The 22,287-nt window shown below is 36.9% G+C and overlaps 1 protein-coding gene, 1 long non-coding RNA gene and 1 pseudogene across 2 annotated transcripts in view; 2 read left to right on the forward strand and 1 right to left on the reverse strand.

Moving 5' to 3' along the window:
- Positions 1–604: 604 nt before the first annotated feature.
- LOC140686359 (uncharacterized) overlaps positions 605–22,287 on the reverse strand; it is a 33,772-nt gene continuing 12,089 nt past the window's right edge. Inside the window, exon 3 of the long non-coding RNA XR_012060114.1 lies at positions 605–1,249. This is a non-coding gene — a long non-coding RNA (uncharacterized lncRNA). The remainder of the gene's footprint in view (positions 1,250–22,287) is intronic.
- On the forward strand, positions 3,346–21,393 carry ADH4 (alcohol dehydrogenase 4 (class II), pi polypeptide). The gene is made up of 9 exons (XM_072940091.1): positions 3,346–3,363; positions 5,765–5,866; positions 6,959–7,100; positions 8,534–8,621; positions 10,298–10,529; positions 14,158–14,418; positions 14,850–14,985; positions 15,467–15,605; positions 21,369–21,393. Exons 1-9 carry the CDS (start codon positions 3,346–3,348, stop codon positions 21,391–21,393), a joined length of 1,143 nt encoding a protein of 380 aa, XP_072796192.1.
- Positions 17,319–19,611, forward strand: LOC102534608 (DNA (cytosine-5)-methyltransferase 1-like; annotated as a pseudogene).

The following is a 22,287-nucleotide window of genomic DNA, read 5'->3' on the forward strand; positions in this document are numbered from 1 at the left end:
GAACCAATAATGTTGACATAGCACACTACTCAACCTACTGGCTAACAAAGAGAAGCATGTGGTAATTGATGTTGTGAAGGAAAAGTACTGCAATTCGTATCAGTAAACAAAGAATGCTGAAACCATCAAGTCATCAGCGGCTGCTGCCACCCCCTACAAGCCTGTAGCCCCCCCTCTGCAGCCACTCACAATGGGGCACTCTGAGGGGACTCAGAATAATAAAGGACAAGATACTGGCCCTAAATAGCTAGGTGCTTGTCAAATGAATGAATTTAATGAGCCCAAATGTTTGCTTCCTCCCATACATAGAAAAGCGCTAAATTCTTTAACTTGAGATGCCTGGTTTTCTTTAGATAACAAGTAACCTTTTAATGTTCCGACTACCTGGTCTTTGTTGTAAAGCTCCTATATATCCTAGCTCCTCCCCTGCCTCATCTGAGCAGTCCCTCAGAGCCATCTGAGGGGCTGTCACCCCAGCTGGAGTCCTCCCGCCAAGTAAAACGTAACTCTCAACTTTTAAGCTGTGCATTTATTTCAGTCAACAATATATACATAAAATTTACACAAGGAACAGGAAAATCATAAAAGTTGAAGGGGCTAACATTTATACATGTCTATTCATGGGAGATATTTTGACTTTAAGTCATTAATTTTCTTTAAGTAAATGTATCTCTAGAGCAGAGAATAAGTAAGGAGCATCCATTCAGGTTTATTGTGATACCGACTGATTCCCCAATATGATTCTTCTCCCAGATGATTCAACTAAGCCTAAAAGCAGCTTTGAACATTCTCCCTTGCAGTCGTTATTGGCCTAGAAGAAACGGGCTTGTGATCTGAGTTGGCCTGTGAAGGAAAAGCCGAGCTGGTCTAACAAGATAACTCACAAATCTAAGTATCAGAATACTGATCTGAGTTCTGCTGGGCTAACTTGTAAATCTAGGTTAATTAGTGTTGGTTTGCTGTTCATGTTTTTTGCCAGCCAGCTGGGTTTTCAAAGATACATATCTGGCTTTGGAATGTTGGTTTGCTGACTCCCTGCCTCCACCTTTGTGATGATAATGCTGCTAAAGCTGTTCCATGCCTATTGGCCGAATACCCCAAGCTTGTACTTTACCCTATAAAACCTCATGTGCACGTCTTGGAGGTGCTCAGAGCTTCGGAGCAGAAGCCCCTCTGAGCCCGCCGGCGTAATACATCTGAGTACTCCAACCCTCCGAGTGGTGCTTGTTTCTTGACTGGCCTGTCGTTTCTGTAACATGAGAAAGGAGTCTGAGTTGCGAAAGAAGACAAAACTGTTTTGTGAACATGAATACTATAAAAATAGAAACATCCAAGAGCAGATGGAAACTCCTATCTAAAGTTTGGATTAAAAGGAAAGAAATCATAAAAATACAGTAAGAAAGTCTAGAAAAAATTAAATGCTAGATAGGAATTTTTTAAAGGTCATTTTTTTTCAAAATGAGGCTACAAACAACTTTCAAAAAAAGTTTCAGTTAAAAGATAGAGATGGAAACCAGACAAGTTAAGAAATGCAATATGGGTAGTGAGAAAGTGGAAGCAAAGAGTATAAATTATACTTTTAAAAAGTATGACAGAACAACTTAAATATCCAATAATAAAATATTAAAATCTGGAGGAGTCAGTGGAATACTATGGGAGCATTAAAAGAAATGATATAAAGAAAACATACTGATAAAGACGGAAAAAATATGTTGTTAAACATTAAAAACACATATAACACAGAACACTTGGATGCACTAATATTGAGCCTCAAAATATGTAAAGCAAAAAGAAAAAAACTATAACAAATGAAAAAAATCCATAGTAATAATTTTTAAACATCTCTCAGTAGTTAGTAGAATAAGAGAACAAAAATCTGTATGAGCTGGCTCCAGTACATCACTGATGCTTATCCTCATTAATAATCAGAGAAATATAAATTAAAAACACAATTACATAGCATTACATAACCACAGATTATCAAAAATTTTTATGTCTGGTAATTCCAAGTATAGGCAAGAATGTGGAGCAATGGGAAATCTCATACTTTGTTGCTGCTTGGTGCAACCACTTTATAAAACTCTGACCTTGTCTATCAAATTTGAAGACTGATCAATTTCCCTCCTAGTCAAAATATTTAACAACAGATATGGGACACTCCATTTCCCACAAACAGCCATGCAAGCATGACTCCAGGGGAGCTCTGGCCCACAGCACTGGTGGTCACAGTCCCAGGAGGTCAGATAGGCACTAGTTATTTGCCTACCAGGGCCCAAGGACTACTCTGAATTGCTACTAGTACTAAGTATTTCTGCTCTTTTATTCTCCAATCATTTTCATTCCCTTTTTGTTGCTGTATTCTGCAACTCTGCTGAAAAAATGGTATTTATTCACCTAGAGACCGCAAAACATTGGGGATTTAAAGACAGGCTCACAATCCAGAGGGGCATGAGAGTATCTCTCAACAGTGACTTAACAGGCCTCCCTAGGGCTGCAACAGAGTTGAAGGGGAACTTAGGGATTTAGCGCAATGGCTTTTTACCAACAGGATCAAAATTATTCCAATACTTTAACAGTTGGCATCACCTTAATAGTGTGCATTGGCTGCATATAAGTCCTGAATTTTCCCTAAAGAAACTCAAGCACTTGTCCAGCAGGATACATGGGAAGAATTTTTATGCAGTTCTGATTTATCACAAACAAAACATGAAATGGATGAAAAATTGGAGTCAATTCATACCAATGGAATACTCTACTGTAATGAAAATAAACAAAGTATGGTTACAGGCAAGTGGCAATCTCACTAACACAGAGTTGAGAGAAAAACAGACATGAAAGCATACATACACTATGATTCCATTCATATAAAGTTTTTAATCAGTAAAACTAAACTGTACTGTGTAGGGAAGAATAAATCATAAAGAAATGCACAGAAATTATTATTAGGGTTGTGAAAGAGAAGGTGGGTAAAGGAGGGATTCTGGGGCCCTGGCAATATCCTTTACTTTATTAATTGTTTGTTAACTGACCTCATAGGTTTAACGACCTTTTCTCTTATCTTATATTTTGCAATAAAAGAAGAAAAAACAAACAAAAAATCTCCAAATAACAGTTGGAAGTAATGGGGGTTTGCAGCTCAAATATGCCAGCACAAATGATGTGGAAAGAGAAGGGCAGAGTTGCAGATTACAGCAACAAAAAGGAGAGAAAATGATTGGAGAATAAAAGAGCAGAAATAGTATTTATTCAAAGAAAATTCATTATAGGACATGGAGTACCCAGGATAGAAGTAGAAGAGTTTCTTAAAACAGAGAGGAACTTCCAAGGCAAGATTCTCAAATCAAAATGGGCACCAAGGGCAAAGTAAGCAAATATACTGTTTCCTTGTTCAAATCTTGTTTTGTTTTGTATGTGTGTCTCTTTTTATATATTTGCTAAAAGGAGCTTCCTTGAGAATTACTCTCAGAAAGCAGCAATTTAAAGCTGATCAAAAGCTAAGTTCCCAACAACAGATGAATGGATAAAGAAGATGTGGTATACATATATGTATAATGGAATATTACTACCCTTGAAAAAGAATGAAATCTTGGCTTATGGGACAACATGGATGGACCTTGAGGGTATCATGCTAAGTGAAAAAAGTCATACAAAGAAAGACAAATACTGTATGATTTCACTTATATGTGGAATCTAAAAACCAAAACAAATGACCAAACATAACAAAACAGAAACAGAATCATAGATACAGAGAACAAACAGGTGATTGTCCAAGGGGTGGGGATGGGGGTTTGGGAGCTGAAAGAAATAGGTGAGGAAAATTAAGAGGTGCAAACTTCCATTTGTAAAATAAATGAGTTATAAGTATGAAATGCACAGTGTGAGGAATATAGTCAATATGTAATATCTTTGTACGGTGACAGATGGTAACTAGATTTATCATGGTAATTATTTTGAAGTATAGAAACATCAAATCACTATGTTGTGTACCAGGAACTAACATAGTGTTGTAGGTCAATTATACTTCAAAAACAAACAAACTCATAGAAAAAGAGATCAGGTTTGTGGTTACCAAAGGTGGGAGGTGGGGGGAGGAAGAATTGGATGAAGACAGTCAAAAGGTACAAAATTCCAATTATAAGACAAATAAAGTATTAGGGATGTAATGTACAACATGATTGATTAACGTAATTAACACTGTTGTATGTCATGTATGAAAGTTGTTAAGAGAGTAAATCCTAAGAGTTATCACAAGGAAAAAATTTTTTTCTGTTTCTTTAATTTTGTATCTATATGAGATGATGGATATTCACTAAACTTATCATGGTCATCATTTCATGATGTATATAAGTCAAGTCATTATGCTACATACATTTTAAACTTATACAATGCTGTATATCAATTATATCTCAATAAAATGGGAAGAAAAAATAAAGTTGATCAAAAAGATATGTGACCCTCATGCTAAGAATTTACTCTAAGAAATAACTAAATTTGCCAAAATGCTTACTACAAGGGTGTTCAAATAAATATTATTATAATGGCCAAAAAAAGAGAGATTTGAGTAACATCTTCACAATCATAAAATAAAATTTGCATTCGTTGGAAATAATGTTAGAAAAGAATATGGAAAATATTAATAGATGGAAGAAAGTAGATTACAAAACATTACTTACAATATGGTCCCATGTGGAAAAACTCAAAATATTTACTTCAAAATCATAAAATGAGTGACAAAATTACAGATATATTGTTTCTTTTTTTATTTGAATTTTGAAACTTTCCATAACTAATGTATGTTGTACTTGTCATAAGACAAATGATAGTTAAAATATAATTCAAAACTGCATAACAGGTATTTAAAAATACGTATTTTTGTGAACAAAGACTGGGAAAATCATCAAAAGTAAAAATAGTAGCATTAGAATGAAGGAGTGTAGGTTTGTTTTTTCCACTTCCCTTCAATGTTACTTACATTCTAAATTAAAAATATAATATTAAGAGGCTAAAATGTTTTTAATCTAGGGATTATAGAACCTTTAAATCTTAATTTCTTTTCATACATTTATATTCAAAGAGGTAAAATTTTTATTTAATTTATATTCTACTGATAAATTTAATAATTGTGTAAGCCTCACTTCTCAAACTTTTATGTGCATATAAATCACATGCGGATCTTATCCAAATGCAGGTTTTGATTCAGTGGATTTGGGGCAGGGCTTGTAGGGCCAGCAAATTCCCAGGTGGTATCCATAACTGCTGGTGTCAGGGAGGTTCACATTTGAGTAGCAAAGATGAAAAACACATCTATGCTCTAGCAATAAGGATTCATGTAACACAGATCTGATAACAATTTGTTCAATCAACAAATACATACTGGCCATCTACCCTGTCCAAATCCTATCAATTTATTGTTTCTGTTCTGGAGAAAAAAAAAAAAATCAAGGCTTTAAACTTTAATACACCTGCTCTTTTCAAAACTTAATGTAGAAGTTGACTTCTTATTTTCAATTACATTCACTTGTCTTTAAAATAATATAACTATATGTAACATCCAGCCACAAACTCCAAAACTCTTTCATGAAATAACGGCATCAAAATGCTCTTTAATTTTTCCCATGATATTCTCTCTCTCTCTCTCTCTCTCTCTCTCTCCCTCCCTCTCTCCCCCACCAATCTTTCCCCCTCTCACTTCCCTCTTCTCCTCCCTTCTCCCCCTACCGCCTCTGCCCCTCTCTCCCTCTCTCCCTTTCTCCCTCTTCCTCAGGTTATTAAATGCAAAGCAGCTGTCGCCTGGGAAGCAAACAAGCCTCTCAGTGTTGAAGAGGTGGAGGTAGCTCCCCCCAAAGCTCATGAAGTTCGAATTCAGGTGAGTGTGGACTTTCCCAGGGCAGGACAGATGCAGATTTGGTTTCTGTCAGGTCAAGCCTATGCGGCACAGCTGAGAGTGCCAAGAGTTTCCACTGCGGGGGAATTACATTTTTAGGTTCATATTAAAACCAAGCATTGGTTCATTCTCTGTTTCAGCATGAAAAAAGAAAAAACAAATAAACAAACAAAGAGGCATTATCCCATTATCCCCAGAAAGAGTGAATTATAATTATTTGTCAGTTGTTCTTGACAATGGGCTTAAATCTAATTGAACTGTCTTAACATTAATCATTAACCCTAAGAATCAGACAAAAGAATTCATTTTAGATTAGAATTAGGTACATTCTCTTTTTGTTTTCCAGTTGCCAGTTATTGGAAAGTGTTATTAAAAGGAAGACTCAGATTGTGGTTCAAAACAAGGAAAAATCTGAAGTGCTGCCCAGGGCAGGGGACAGGAGCGAGACAGCAGGGAGAAGAGAGGGCACTGAGCAGAGAGGGAGCATAGGCGACAAAATGGATGAATTTCTCCATTTTCCCCACAGCTGACCTGGCTTATATTTTTCCTCAGGATCACCACAGTAAGAGTTTCTCCATGAGTGGGATATCCTCATGAACAGAATCCTGAAGGTTTACAGGGAAACATTCATAATTAATTTAGGCAATTCTTTATTTGACATCTCCCTTTTAACAATAAAAGTTTTGTTACCTCAATTTTATTTCATATAGTTTCAACAAAATTTGAACAAGCCCTAGAAACCTGTGTTCCCTCCACTCCCTCTACCTAATAGACTTTAACTTTTCCCTATTACCTCTGATCCCTCCTCTCCTGGAGACAGTAACTGCCAATTCTACCTCTTTGCATGATTTTCCAGGGACAGTAAAGGGAGAAAACAAAGATGCATTAAGAAGAAAGAATATATCTTAATGTATTTGAATTGTTCTTTTTTTTTTCCAAAGTGCAATTTTTTCATTGAGCTCTAAGAGTGTTTTATATAAAGTTTCAAGGTGACACTGGAACTAAAGTAATCCTCCTAACCACACCAGTAATATAATTACAGAAACAAGACTCAAGTCTATGGTTGCTCTGTAGATAATCGCCACTACCCTGTGCCACACTGATGCCCACATGATCCATCCTCAATATGAAGGGGCTTTTTTCCCAGTGATCCTTGGCCATGAGGCTGCAGGAATTGTGGAAAGTGTTGGGCCAGAAGTGACCAACTTCAAACCAGGTATTTTATTTTCTGATTCCAATTAAATGAAAATTTCAGGATATTTCAGGGATAATTCCTGATACAGCCCTGCCTTTTCATGTTACAACTGGTTTTTATTTACATAAGGGGACCATCTTTTCTGAAGCAAAACTGAGACACACAAACTATAACAACTTAATGAGACAGAATATTTGCAATCAGAACTGTCTAACAAAGTCTGGGAAACGTGATCACCTTGTTCACAGATAGCACTGAGAAATTGTCCTATGAAAATCCTACAAGGTGAGCTTACACTGAAGCTTCTATGGAGGCACAAATGACAATTTATAACAAACTTCCCTAAATAAAACAGAAAACTATTCTAATATGATAAGAAATTAAAAGAATGATAGTTTATAGATAGCTTAAGTGAGAAATATGCATATGTCAATGTTAGCTTAAATGTCTTTTTGGAAGTTTGTAAGATAAAAATAATATGCATATAAAGTATGTCAATAACTGAAATTATTTACTTTACATTTTGTAACAGATCCACCAAATACTGGAATATGAGCTATGTAATCTTCACTTATCAGGCAGGATGAACCATTTCATTCTTTCCTCTTTTAATGAGGACGCTCCAAGCTTAGAGGTATATTAGTGTCTTTCCATTCCAAACAAGCTTATGGAAATAAATTGCTCTCCAAAATTTGGCATCCATGAAGAAGTATGGCCAATGTAGTCCCAGCTCTGCCACTCACTGGCTGTAGTTAAGTCACTTTAAAGTGTCTCAGCTCAGATTTCTGTTTTCTAAAGTAGGGACAATAATAGTACCCATCTCAAAGGGTTGTTCTGAGAATTAAATGGGATCATACATGCAAGCAGTTAGAATGATGACTGGCATGTAATAAATGCTGAACAAATGTTAATTATCATTATTAGACCTTGGTCATCAGAGGATAAAAGTCATTATTAAATTAAAATTGAATAAAAATTAGAAAAATGTAGAATTTGAGAGCGAACTAAATGGTAAAACATGGAGAAGATATATAGTTTACTCTCCATATCTAGCCTATTGCCCACTCCTATTATATAAGAATGCCCTATTCCATGCAGGATGTTTAGAAATGTAATAAATAATGGTAATGATATAATAAATAACAGTCATGATGCAGAATGTTGCAATGCAGCAGAGGCTCAGACAGGACCCTGCACTTGATGATATCAATATAGATGCGTTGCTCAACTGCCCAGCAGAGAAACAAAACAAAACAAAGCAAAACAAAGATAGAATATGCAATATTTGGGAGAATCAGCAATCTTGTAGGTTAACAAAATATTGTAGCCACGTATACTTCCCACTGAATATAAAATGTATGCCATAAAGAATGGTGTTTTCCACCAATTCATCTAGTAGAAACTAGTTATAAGTAACATCTTAGGCACCATCCAACACATGGCCTTTTTTCTAGGTGACAAAGTAATTCCACTCTACATGCCTCAATGTGGAAAATGCAAGTTTTGTCTGAGTCCACACACAAATTTTTGTGGAAAACTCAGGTAAGCTCCATAAACTATTAATAAGAGTATAAATTGGTACAAGTACACTCAGCAGTACATTGGCAATACATAAATGGAGTTGAAGAGGTGCATACTTTCTACCCACCAATTCTAGGTGTGCACAAAAAACTGTTGCAAAATCACCCAACACACTAGAATGATAATGACACTGTAATAGCAAGCAATTGAAAAAGGGCCAAATGTTCATCAGTAAGAGAATAGATTAACAAATTGCTATGCAGTAACACAATGGAATTACTATATAACAATAAGAAAAGCTAAACTTGTTCTAAATGTATCAACATAGAATAATCTCACACATACAACGTTAATGGAAAGAAGCAACTTGCTGAGGTAAATTTAATAAGGAGTCATTTACAAAAACAATACCATATATTGCTTATGGTTCGTGTGTGTGTGTGTGGAAAAGGTATTTATCACCAGAAGGATAAATGCCAAATTCAGAATAATAGCTACTCCTGCAGGGGATGAGAGAGGAATGCAATGAGTTATATAGTAAAGTAATGTATTTCAAGGCCACATAGATATGTCTTGGAGCTAGATTTTGAACCTAGGCAGTCTGGCTCCAAAAGTCTTAATTGCCTTATTCTTTACAGAGACTGTAGAAAGAGCTATTCGTCCTTAATGCTAATTGAAACTAGTTATTTCAAAAGCTAAAATTTTACTACTCTTACATCTATTACTGTGACTCAATTTCCTCATCTGTAAAATGACAACAATAATAATGCCTACTTCACAGGGTGGTTGCAGATATTCAAAGAATGAATACAGCCTTTGGCAAACCAATGAAATAATAAATTTTGACAATGACCATCAATTCTTTCTAATGTCACAAAAATAGAGATAAGGTATTACGTGCCTCCAAGTGAAAATGTACACCACTTTAGAAATAGTCCTACAAAAACATAAAACCTGAATTAGATCCAAGCATTTAAATCAAAAATACTAATTTAGAGGAAATACAGGGATGGAGAAACATGTTAAACTAGCTTACAGGAATGTAATTAGAAAAATCTAAAGTGAGGAGAATTTCGTAGGACAAATGACTGTTCCTTCAACAAATAAATTGCAGGGAGAAAATAAGGGAGGGGGTAAGAAGCTATAAATGAAAAGAGACAAGAGACACAACAACTAAATGCAATGTGTAGAACTGAAAAAATCTTTTATCTTTTAGACACATATACTGAAATATTTACAAATGAAATAGAGATGTCTGGGATTTACTTCAAAATAGTCCATCATGGGGAGGGTAGGTGCTGGTGTGGAGGAGCAGGTAATAGATGAAACTAGATCAACCATGAGTTGATAATTGCTAAAGCTGTGAGATGGTTACATGGTTCATTTTACTATCCTTTGTACTTTTATACATCTTTGAGTTTTCCAGAATAAAGTTTTTAATAGAGACACATAAAAGAATAATTGGCACCTAAGAGTTAAAAGAGTTCCTGGCATATAAGAAGCATTCAGTAAAAAGTGTATTATTATTGTCATTATCTTCAAACTACTTCTGTTATATGTTTAGGTGAAGAGTCTCAAGTCATTTTCTCAACTTTTCCATCGAATAAAATTATCATAACAAATATATAACGACTACTAATTTTTTCAGGCAAGTAATTTCTCTCTCTCTCTCTCTTTTTTTCTGTATTTTTTTCTAGGAATTTCAGAAATCCTTTGGATGATCAAAAACTAATGGAAGACAAAAGCAGCAGGTTTACCTGCAAAGGAAAACCAATTTACCATTTCATGGGGACCAGTACCTTCTCTCAGTACACTGTAGTGTCAGATACTAATCTTGTCAAGGTAGATGATGACGCCAATTTAGAGAGAGTTTGTCTCCTTGGATGTTCATTTTCTACTGGCTATGGAGCTGTAGTCAACGTTGCCAAGGTAAAATAGTTAATCGCCAGGTTGTGTAAAATAGAAGTTACTGGGAAGCAGCATGATAAAGCAGCCAGAGTTATCTTCAAAACCTGGATCTGTCATTCATTACCTCTGTGATTTTAGGCAAGTTATTTAACCTCTCTACTCCTGTCTCTCTACAGTAATATCTACTACGTATAGTTCTGGGAATAATTAAATCGTATTACATGTGTAAGACATCTGGCCCAGAGGTTAGCATATAGTTGGCACCCAGTTCATGTTAATTTCTTTTCCTTTATTAGCACCATAGATTATATAATGTCCCTGATTTAAACACAGCCTGCTTAAATATGTCCCCTAATTATGAATGCTCATCCTTGGACAGCAGACCCAGTCCAGAGACAGCAGAAACCTCCACCCGTCTCCATATAGCCACCCTACTTTCTCCCTGACCTTTGCAGATTCCTCTCCCTCCAACTGTAATAATTCATCCTGCTTCTCACCCTATACCTTTGTGGCTTTGAGGAAGGGTCTCGGATGGCAGCCCTAATGGTAGCAAGATGCATCCCTGAAATCCCATGTCAGAATTTAGAAACTTTTACGAAGCTCTTTAACTGAGAGATCAGAGAGATGTCAATATCACTTGGATGCCTCAAATAACCTCCTTATTTAAACCTCCTTGACATCAGTCTTTATCCCTTGACTCTAAACTGCACAAAGCAACCAAAGTGGTCTTTCTAAACAATAAATGTGAAAATTTCACACCCCTTTCCCTATTCCCCTCTTCCTTCAGTATGCTACAGTCATTCTCCATTTCTTCATTTCATGGCTCACTGTTCCCCTGGGCCTGACCCCTAGTCTTTGGGCTCTGAACTGTGGCCTCTGGACTTTTCATACCTGACGACTCCCACCAATGCTGCCTGGAAAACTCCCCCAGTTCTTCTGGCTGACTCCATTTATTTGTCACTTCCTATTAGAAACCTACTCCAGCCTCCTGGGCACCCTTTGGATGTCCCTCCCAGTTTCCCCTAAAGTATCTGTATCTATCCCTGTCTTTCTTCTATCACGCTATGGAGAGATTTCCCATTTACTTCTCCTTCCTATTAGACTAGTTGCTCCTTAAGGGCAAGAATTCTCTCTTTCATTGCGATATCTCCAGAGTCTAGCCCTGTGCCTAGCACATAGTAGGACCTTGATAACTTCTCAGCAAATGAATGAATAAAGCCAAGTTCATGTACAACCCCTAAAACATCTTCAGCTTTGCAATCCAAATATTCCTTTTTATCAGATCGCTTAGAGTTGTTCAGTGTCAAGGAAATAAATTCAGTCTAACCAAATTAAGAGGCTGATCTAATAGCCAGAATATCAAGATGTGACTTTCCTTTGAGAATTATATCAGCCAAGCAGATAGGATTGCTACTCTTGGCTCTCAGTATATTATCTCCCTCTAAAAATTCACTCACTCATTCATTCATTCATTAACAAAAATTAAAAACTATATGGAAATTCAAACTATAATCAGAAGGCTCCTGGAGGAAAGGTGTTGTTAGTTGGGTGGAGTTAAGAGCCAACATGACCTTGGCAGTTAGGCATATTTTCCTCTAGATAACGTTGGAGACACAGGGAAGAATTATTGCTCTTTGCCTCCCCACCCCCACTGCCCTTTTCTGGAGTCTGTGCTATCACCTACTGTTCTAGTCTTTCTTCAGGAGTATTAACACTAGAGATTCAGCCACAATTTTCTTTTAAATCTGGTCAAAGCTCACCTAAACTTCCAGGACCCGCTCTTCCTGCTGTTGAGGAACAGCTAAACCACTTCATGGCATGCTCAAAGAAAACTGGTAGGAACAAGAAGTGAAGTATCAGTAATTCTAGTCAAAAGGCAAGAGCTTTAATAATGTTTAATTTACTTCCGGGAAGAAAAGTGATGCAACAACTCTGATTAATTATCTAGGAACCCTATCCCCTCAGCATCCTCAGAACTCCTAGTTCTTTTAAATCTGCTTGTATCCTTTACTGCCAAATTAATCACATTTCACAGAGATATATGGAAGCATGAAAATGACTGTAACAATGTTGTCTGCAGATGGATAATCACCCACTATTCATAATCCTATGTTTAAGTGGAGGATACTATATAATGACCACCCCCCCAGAACTACAATGAAAGACACTTTTACACACAGGAGTCCAGTTGTATAACACAATTGGTGCAGTGCATTCAATTTATGCACTGTTGTGAGCTATGTACAACTACTGCACACAACATTACTTCAATGAAAAATGCAAAAAAAATGCATCCTACTTTCAGTGAGACTTACTTGCAAACTTTTTAACACAGTCTCTAGAGAATATATTTGGAAATATACTAAACACATGCCACAGACTCACAGTAAATAGTACACAGTGTATATAGAACAATATTCTGAATATTTGCAAAACACACATTTTACTTCACCTGAGTAGCAAAAGCCAGTGTAGGCATGCCTAAAATCGCATGTAAGTTAAAGTAAAATATATGTATTCTCTCTGTTCCTTAATAATTTTGTTTCCAATTTAGAATGTATCAGTACTCCCCTTGGGCACATTTTCTCTTTCCCTTTTGCTTACACTTTAATTCTAAGTTTTTCATCACCATTAGAAAATATTAGTTGAGCATCTCTCTGTATAGTAATTTTATTTTGCCACTATACCACTCTACAAAATAACATATTCCAACCACAGCAGCTTTCCTTATCATCTTATATATGATGTTTCTATTTAATTCAATGTAACAAACATTTATTGAAGACCAAATATAGAGAAGATTCCTGATAACAATGTGAAAGATTACATGCCTTCAAAGATTTCACAGCCTTTGAAAGATACACATGTACACATACAAAATCAATCAAGACTAATTATAAATTGTATAATACAGAAAAAGCAAAAAGGTGGGCGCTAATTTCTAACCAAAGAATCAAGAAACGTTTCACAGGAGACTGTAAATTAAGCCTAGAAGTATAAGTTAGATTTTAATTAAAGTTAATACGGTGAAAAGTACATCAGGCTGAGGGAATAGCACAAAGTAAGACATGACAAAAGGAAACTGCTGTAGTACTGGGACATCACGGAGATGAAGTCGGAAGGTAACGGAACCAGAAAATGAAAAACCTTCAATACCATGCAAAGAAATTCACTTCATCCATTTGAATGAAGTGATGATTTGGGATGACTGAGTTAATTTACATTTAGAGAAACATCAGTGGTCATTCAAAACCAACTATAACATTAATACAACTAAATAAGGCCTATTAGAAATACAGATGTCAAATTATCTGTGATCTATTTTTAAAAGAAACCAATAAACCCTTTTAAATGTGTAAGCTTCAGTTTTTGTTTTAACACTAATGTGGAAAGGAAAACAAGAGAATAATTTTCACTTCGGTTTGTTCCTTATGTGCTAATAATTCCACTGGTCTTCAAATGTTTCTCCAAATTTAGCCAATGATTCATCCATCTTCACATTGGCAGATTTTCCCCATTTGACCGTATCATTTAGTCTTATGACAGGCAGTCTTTTATTCATATGTTCCTACCCCCACCGCACTCTGTCCCTTTAAGAAGAAGTGAGACAGGCACCTGAAAAGTTCATTTATAATTTTCTTGCCTACAGGTTACACCTGGTTCTACCTGTGCCATCTTTGGCCTAGGAGGCGTTGGTTTTGCTGCTCTAATTGGTTGTAAATTAGCAGGAGCTTCCAGAATCATAGCTATTGACATCAAAAGTGAGAAGTTTGCAAGGGCCAAAGCCCTTGGAGCTACTGATTGCCTCAATCCTGGAGACCTAGATAAGCCCATTCAGGAGGTCATCGTTGAAATCACCAGTGGAGGTGTGGATTTTGCCTTTGAGTGTGTAGGTGGAGCAAAAGTCATGGTACGTATATTTTTATGATAGGGTATAATAAATATCACTTATTAACATTAATAAACATTAGTGTATGTGCACATTAATATACTTATATTTAATATCAATATATATGTGTACAAATGTTTATATAAGCAATGGTTATTAATACTATATTAGATACTATTATGTTACATAACATATAATTAATTTTGACTTATTAATAAATATTACTAGTTATTACTTAATATTAATGTGTTATTAATGTGTGTTCATTCTTCCACATGAAATTCAGCAAAAAATTTTAGAAAAAACTTAGAAATGAAGACCCATAATATTATGACCTCATTAGCTGGAGTCCCATTATTTTATATGCAGAGTTGTATAAATTTTCCCTAAAGCATTGTACATACCCACACTGGAATTCATGTTCTACTTTTCATTTTTGTTTGACCTTCCAGAGAGCAGCCATGGACAGCATAACAGTAGGTGGGGGATTATGTACAATCATTGGAGTAAACATTGGTGACAAAGGATTGAATATTTCTGCAGTGGAGCTACTAATGGGCCGTACCCTAACTGGAACAAGCTTTGGTGGTCAGTTTATTTTTTCTTTTAATTTTTTCCACAGTAGTACTCAAATTCTTATAATGAAGATTATTGAACACAAAGGAAAATAATTTGTTGTTTAAATATTGAATGCCTAGAACATATCTGTTGATTACATGAAAGCTATTTATTCTACTAGTTAGTTAAAAGTAAATGGAGTTTGTATAGAAGGATAACTATAATTTGCAAACTGAAATTCGATTTGCATTAAAATGGACCAATATAGGGGAACAAAAGGTAAGCTTTGATCAAACTGAGATAATTCCTTATCTAGAAATAAAAAATAATCTTGAATTTTTCTTATAAAAAAACTTTGATAAAAGTACAAAAAATTAAAGATGGTGAGGGGATAATCTATTTGAAGCAACCCAAACTTGACCTAATAATATCATTCATTTGAGAAACACTGATTAAACTACCTCTTCATGTCAAGCACCATGTCTTTATTTGGCATTTTGGCCAATTACAGGTTGGAAAGGTATGAAGTCTGTTCCAAAGCTAGCTGCTGACTACAAGAATAAGAAATTCAATCTGGATGCACTGGTGTCCCATACCCTCCCTTTTGACAAAATCAGTGAGGCATTTGACCTAATGTACCAAGGAAAAAGGTAAATTACCAAACAGATGGGTGAGCAGTTTGAAAAACCTTGATGATGATTCTATTTTCATTGGATGTTAAAAACTAACCAGTTTGTCTTTTCTGACACTCTCCACATCATCAGAAGTACTCAGTGGGCTTAAAAGATTAAATAGTGGCCATTTGGAGAAAAGCCTCCTACTCCATTTCCATAATGTACATGGCCATGCACTATTCTAATAAGAGTGATGGTATAAACTGACACAAATTTTTCATTTTCACAAACAATTAATTGTTAACTCAAGTAGGGCTGCTCCCTAGAGAAAGAGATTTCTACAGTGTAATGCCAGGTTCCCTTAGTACAATATAGCCCTGGGTCTGGAATCATTATGGTCTGCAATTGACACAGAACGCCCACTCCAGGCCCTTCATTATCAGAATCAGGTGATTCTGAAAATATGAGCAGTGAGTGGCAGGTGTCAAAGACTGAAAGTGGCAGGTGTCAACTCTTATTCTCTTGCTTTGTTATGGGAGTCCTATAAGTGCATTCTGATCCACAATTTTAGCTATATTCTGTTCCCTTGTCATAAACCCTAAGAACTGATTTATAGAAATTCCCAATTGGGTGATCCCTAGTAACTGGGGAGGAAGACTAGGATCAATAGTTTTGGTTAAAATAATCAACCAGAGCATTGGTCAATAGAAGGAAGGACAAAATACCAGGAACAGTGTTGCACAGAGAAGATGCAAAAAGGCAACAAAAAGAAAAGACATCACAAAAGAGACAGGGTAAAAACATATAGTTAAATGACAGGAGTTTGAAACAGGGAATAAATGTTGCAAAAGAAGAAAACAGATCCATGGTGTGAGGACCCAGGATACTTCCTGGGGAAGAAACCTCAGAAAATATCCCTACTGACATGAACTCCCTAACTTGCAAAGGTTTTAGCTGCAATATCAAAAAGAAGTTCAATAAAAAGAAAAGAAATGATCCCTGCTTGGTGTGGTGAGGATGATTTTCTTTGCAATTAAGGAGCAGACTCTTGTTTTCACTCTGAGTACCAGGAGGTTCAAAGGTTCGGAAAGAGATAGCTTAGTAGAAAAGGAATGTGGGCAGGAGAAATTGAATCTCTTGCATGAATTTCTGAAAAAAAGAAATAAAGAATCAATTATGTTACTTTATGTAAATTACATAAAGAAAAAGTATTAGTGGAGGACTACCTGGCTAAAATCAAATCCCTTTTAAATAAAGATTCGTCCTTGGAGAATGGAGCTCATGCTTTCAGTTGGGAAGGGAATGGATGTCTAGAAAACAACAAGTGGTAAAGACCTCTGACTGAGAATAGCAAGTCCCCCAAACCCATTTCCACACTTTGCATGCCCAGAAGAAGCAAGTCTGATGGAGAAAGAGAGTCTCAAGCCTCATCTAGGTCCAGGAATATAAGGCAAGCTACCGGGCAGACCACCATCACATTTCATTTAGAAAAGAAACCTGAGAAAGAACTTGAAAGACCGAAATTGGATGATTCTCTCAATGAAGAAGAAAAAGACCAGGAAGCAAAGAGACATAAAGTCACTTCCAGAGAACCAACTGCTAGACCATTCCCTGCAGAAGAACCAGAAAGAGTAAAACCATAAACATACAAGAAAGAAGAACGAATAGAAGGAATAGAAGAAAAGAGACTCAGAAGTCAAACCTAAATAGAAGTCTAAGGAGGATGCAAGACCAGGAGTTCAGGTTGAAATGGGTAGAGGAGATGAGAAAGATAAAAAGAGGCACAGAAGACAACCCAAAGATTCTAACTGCCAGAGACCTGAACAAAAAGAATCTGAAAGAGTAAAACCACAAGTTTCTGATTAGAAAGATGAGGATGAAAAGTTTTGGAGACTGCAAGGCCAAGATCAAAGTGACAGCAGGGAGGAGAAGAGATGCAAAACTACATTCAAAGAACCAACTGAGAAAAAAATGGCTCAAACCAAAACAGCTGTGTCCTCCAAGACCCATCCTCTGATGTGCATTCAGTGCAGACAATACCTGGATAACACTGAACTAAAATATGAATAGCATTCCCCTGATGCAATGGATGAAATACAGTTGTTGACAAATGAGAGAATGTCTATCTTCAATGTCAAAGAATCCGGCTTTGAGAGGCTCTTCCTCAACCAAACTGACGTGCTTCAGCATGTACTATAAACACAATCACCAGTGCCTGATCAACACTAGCCTCATTAAGAAGAATGTCCAACTCTTCTGGTTCAGCAAAATCAATACATGATGATGGCCCATCTCTTGAAAGCGATTTAATGGCAAAATTCTTGGTCCCATAAATAAATGGTGGATCACTGATTTTAATAGAAGTGAAAAGGCTCTCATTGGCTTCAGCACCTCATGTGCCAAATATATTCTGATAGATCCCAATGCAGAGTACACACTGATGTCCAGCATGATGCAGGAGATCTACTTAAGACAGTAGAGTTCCTGCAGAACAACCCTGACTCAACCTATAAAGACCTGATCGATAAGATTAAGGCCACTGTTCCTCCTGTGCTCATCCTGAATCAACTCACTGAGGAGTCTCTCCTTTGGCATGCCCAGTTTTTGGTGGGACAAGTAAAGAGCTATGATTAGTCTGGGGCTATTGACAAGTGACCCATCTTCCTGATCTGCCGCATGAGAGACCTGATCAAGTTGGTGGGGATCACCCTGGGAAAGAGGCAAGCTGAAAGACTTCAGACCACTGGGCATTCTGCCAAGAAGAAAGACAAAAGCCTCACAAAAGCCATCATTATCAAGCTGGTCTACCAGATCTTTGACACTTTCTTCACAGAGCAAATTGAAATGGAAACTAAGAATGCCTTTAAATGCTGGCTGTGTGGCATCTGAGAGTTTTGTCAACAGCCCAAATGTAGAAAGTGTGAAGCCTATAAGGATATGGTTAAATTTGGTGGTAGGGAATGGAGCAAACAGGCTTCCTGAGAGAAGTGTTCCATTTTTAATCCATGGCCATGAAGGATGAAGATGATGATGAAGTAGATGACAAAATCCCAGAGAAAAAGTGCATCAGGGGAAGGAAAAGAAACAGAGCAAGAATCTGATATGTTGGGTTAGAGAAGTCATCAAGACTGCTGGGGGAACTATATTCAATATCTCGTAGTAACCTATAGTGAAAAAGAATATGAAAACAAATATATGTATGTATATGTATGACTGAACTATTATGCAGTACACCAGAAATTGGCACAACATTGTAAACTAACTATAGTTCAATTAAATAAAAATAAAAGAATACTGGGAAGAAGAGTTACTATAAGAAGGTATGCATTGCCTCAGAAACCCTGGAAGTGGGGAACTGTGTCTCTGTTATTCCAAATGATTCCTCAAAACCATCCTCATGGCAGTGCAGGAGGACAGCAGCAAAAGGCAGAGCTTGCATACCCACTGGTTCTGTGCTGGGACAGACAGGGTTCTCCGGGCCACATCAGATCCCCCCGGAGCAGCTCCTGTTAGATGAACGTGAGGACATGCAGCTTTTCACACACTCACAGCAAAGTTCCATCAGAAAACTGGGCCTTGGAAGGAGGTATGGATTCTGAGACCTTGATAACAGAGGGTAATGGGAAGACTTGTTTCTCCCAGCTGTGACATGAGCAAGACCATGAAAGATTTGAGAACCCCCCAAAACTCAGTCGATGGAGAAAAAGCATAAATTCTGTATAAGCTGTGTATGTCTGGCTGAAATGAGGCAAAAAGAAATTCCCAGGATCATGGAGCAGCTTGAGGACCTTGATGGCCAGGGTCTCTTCAGCTCAGCCACCAAGACTGGCATCCAGTATCGAGCAGGCAACAGCATGCATCTCCTCCCTGAGGACTTCTCATTGGACCAGTACTGTAAAATATCCAAAGAAGGAGCCTGTGGATGAAGATATGTACCCTAAACACTACCAGAACTATTCCAACTACATCTAAGGCATGCCACAACTTGGACGCCCCTGGGCCATACCAAATCGGCCACATAAAAGATCTTCTGAAGCAATAAGAGCGCCCAACACAACACACAGCAAGATCAGACAACAGGTTCTACAAGTCGGCAAAGGCCTCTGTTCTTGCAGGAGGCAGCACTCCTACAGGGGGCTGTGCCTGAAAAGAGGGTTGTAACATAGCACACATAGTGTTTTAAGAGTTACATAGAGGTGGCTGTTTTTCCAAGTGTTTCTGATTATTTGGTGCGTACTGACATTGACTATATTTCATAGCCTTTGCTCTTAGGCCTCTATTTTAAAGTTGCAGAGCTCTTTCTACAAAACAAATCCATAAGCAGAAGTCCAGGGTGTGACAAAAGCAGGGGTGGAATGTTGTGGGCTCTGCCTGAGGCACCCCCAAGAGAACATCAAGTTCTATTTATGACAGTCTGCGATCTGCTCCTTCCCATGAGTCCGTCCCTACTCTCAGTCCTCCTGCTGTTCCCAGGCCCCTCCTCCTTTTTCTAGAGTTTCTCTCTGTCCACACTTTCCCCAAGGTCTTGGCTTCACTCAGTCTTTTTTGGTGATCCTAATAGGTTTAATCCTAACCTAAAACTAATCCATACAGATAGATACAAAGTTGCTTTACTTCTTAGCTACTATACATCAAAGATTTTCTGAAGAAAAAAGAAAAGAAAAAATACACATTATTTTTAAAGCTACACAAAGTAACTTAGGGCATAAGCCCCGCAGTATCTTGCAAAATCTCAATATCCCATAAGACTATTCCTCAAGTTAAGATTTATGTTGGGGTTTGGGGCCTTAGATCCTGGTACTCATAGCTCCTCCACCACTAACCTTTTTCCCCTAGAGTTCTCCCTCATGGAATATACCCATAAGGACTGCCATGTGGTAGCCAAATGAAAAATGTTGCACTACCTTATTAATAGGTGGGCAAGCCTCCCATACTATCCCAAATAGGCCAGGTAATCAGCAGTAGAATGGAGGTTGAGGGGTAGACACCTGAATGAGGCTTCCTACTTCCCCCTGGCCCACTGAGAAGACCACCTGACTGCCCACACAGCTGGACAGGTGGCAACAGAGAAGGCAGAGGATGGGCCTTCCCAGGGATACTGACCATACAGGAAGCACAACTGAGGACTTATCCTCCTGCCACACCAACTGCATAAAAGCAAGGAAGTGGAAGGAGCACAACACACAGCTGGCCTGTTAAGGGGCAGTGACCCTGACTCATGTCATAGGTAGGTATAGCTCCAGGTCCTGCAGGAAGAAAACAGTTATGCACAACAACCTGCTGATGCCAGGGGTTCCCCAGCTCCAGCAGTAAGATCCGAGATAAGAAATTCTCTGTCCTTGAGGCTTATCCCCCTCTTTGCTTCTACATGTTAAAGGAGTGATCCAGGAGCAGAAATTTTTGAGTTCTCTGAAAGTAGCATCCCAACACACCAACCACTCCCTCTTTTGATGCCAATTTGCCCTAAGCTACAGGAGAGCCAAGAGCAGTGACTGTTTCAAGTCAAAAATCTCACTACACCGGCGGCAGGCTCTACTTCTCTATAGCACCACTGGGCAACAAGGACCTTGACCGGAGTCAAGTGTGGGTTCCCAATTTTCGCCCAGCTTACTAACACCATGTGTAAAGTACTATTAATGTCATGGATGGATGACAAGATAAAGAAACTAGACAACTAGACTTAGCAAAGTGAAATATCTATAAAGAAACATTAAAACAAAAAAAATAAAAATTATTTGTGGATTTTGGCTAAATTTATCATGAAAATTATACTGATTATTGTTTTATTATTATTAACAGCATTCGGACAATCCTGCTCTTTTGATGACACCAGGAACAATCTGGAATACTAGATGACTGAATCTGAAACTGTCTGGTTAATTCATAACCTGATGGACCATTAATCACCATGAATTTAAACAGATGTTTACAGTTAACATCTCAATTTAAACAGCTATAATGATTATAGCATTTGTATCCATAAAATATGTTAATATTCCCTATGTTAAATAACTATGATGATTGATATGTTTATGAATAGAATCATATGATGTTTGGAAATTGTTTAAAACCAGTTCTGAAGAAGTGAGAGTGGAGAATAAAGGGGTCATAAATAAAACTAGATTGGCTATATGTTTATAGTTTTTTAAGTTGGGTGATAAATATATGGGATTTCATTATACTGCTCTCTCTACTATTGTATATGTTTAAAATTTTTCCATAATAAAAAGCTTTTTACCAGAAAAAAATCACTATTAATATGTAGCATGTAACAAAATACATATATCTTTAAAATATATATCATATATAACACAAGTTACAATAATTTACAAGACACTCTTCTTTAATAAGCTGCTAAATAATTTCCTTTTTAATATTTGTTAATTTCTCTTAGCCCCACCTTACCACTGTGAACTATAATTACAAGTAGTGATCTATCAGAAACTATATAAATGAATACATACAGAGATTATTTTAAAAGAAAATACATCTATACTTTCAAATTTCCATCATTATTAAATAATTCCCCTTTTCATCTTTGATAATACCACAATATATAATCTTTAGAGCATCACAGAGTTAACCATCTATAATCTGCACTAAGTAATCTATTTTCTATAGACAACTAGAAGTGACAAAGGACAATGTTCTTATAATGAATGTAGTAAGTAAAAATATTTATAGTTATAAGATATAATAGATAATAAGATGTATATAA

This window comes from Vicugna pacos, chromosome 2 (genome assembly GCF_048564905.1).
Source record: "Vicugna pacos chromosome 2, VicPac4, whole genome shotgun sequence".
Taxonomy (NCBI): Eukaryota; Metazoa; Chordata; class Mammalia; order Artiodactyla; family Camelidae; genus Vicugna; species Vicugna pacos.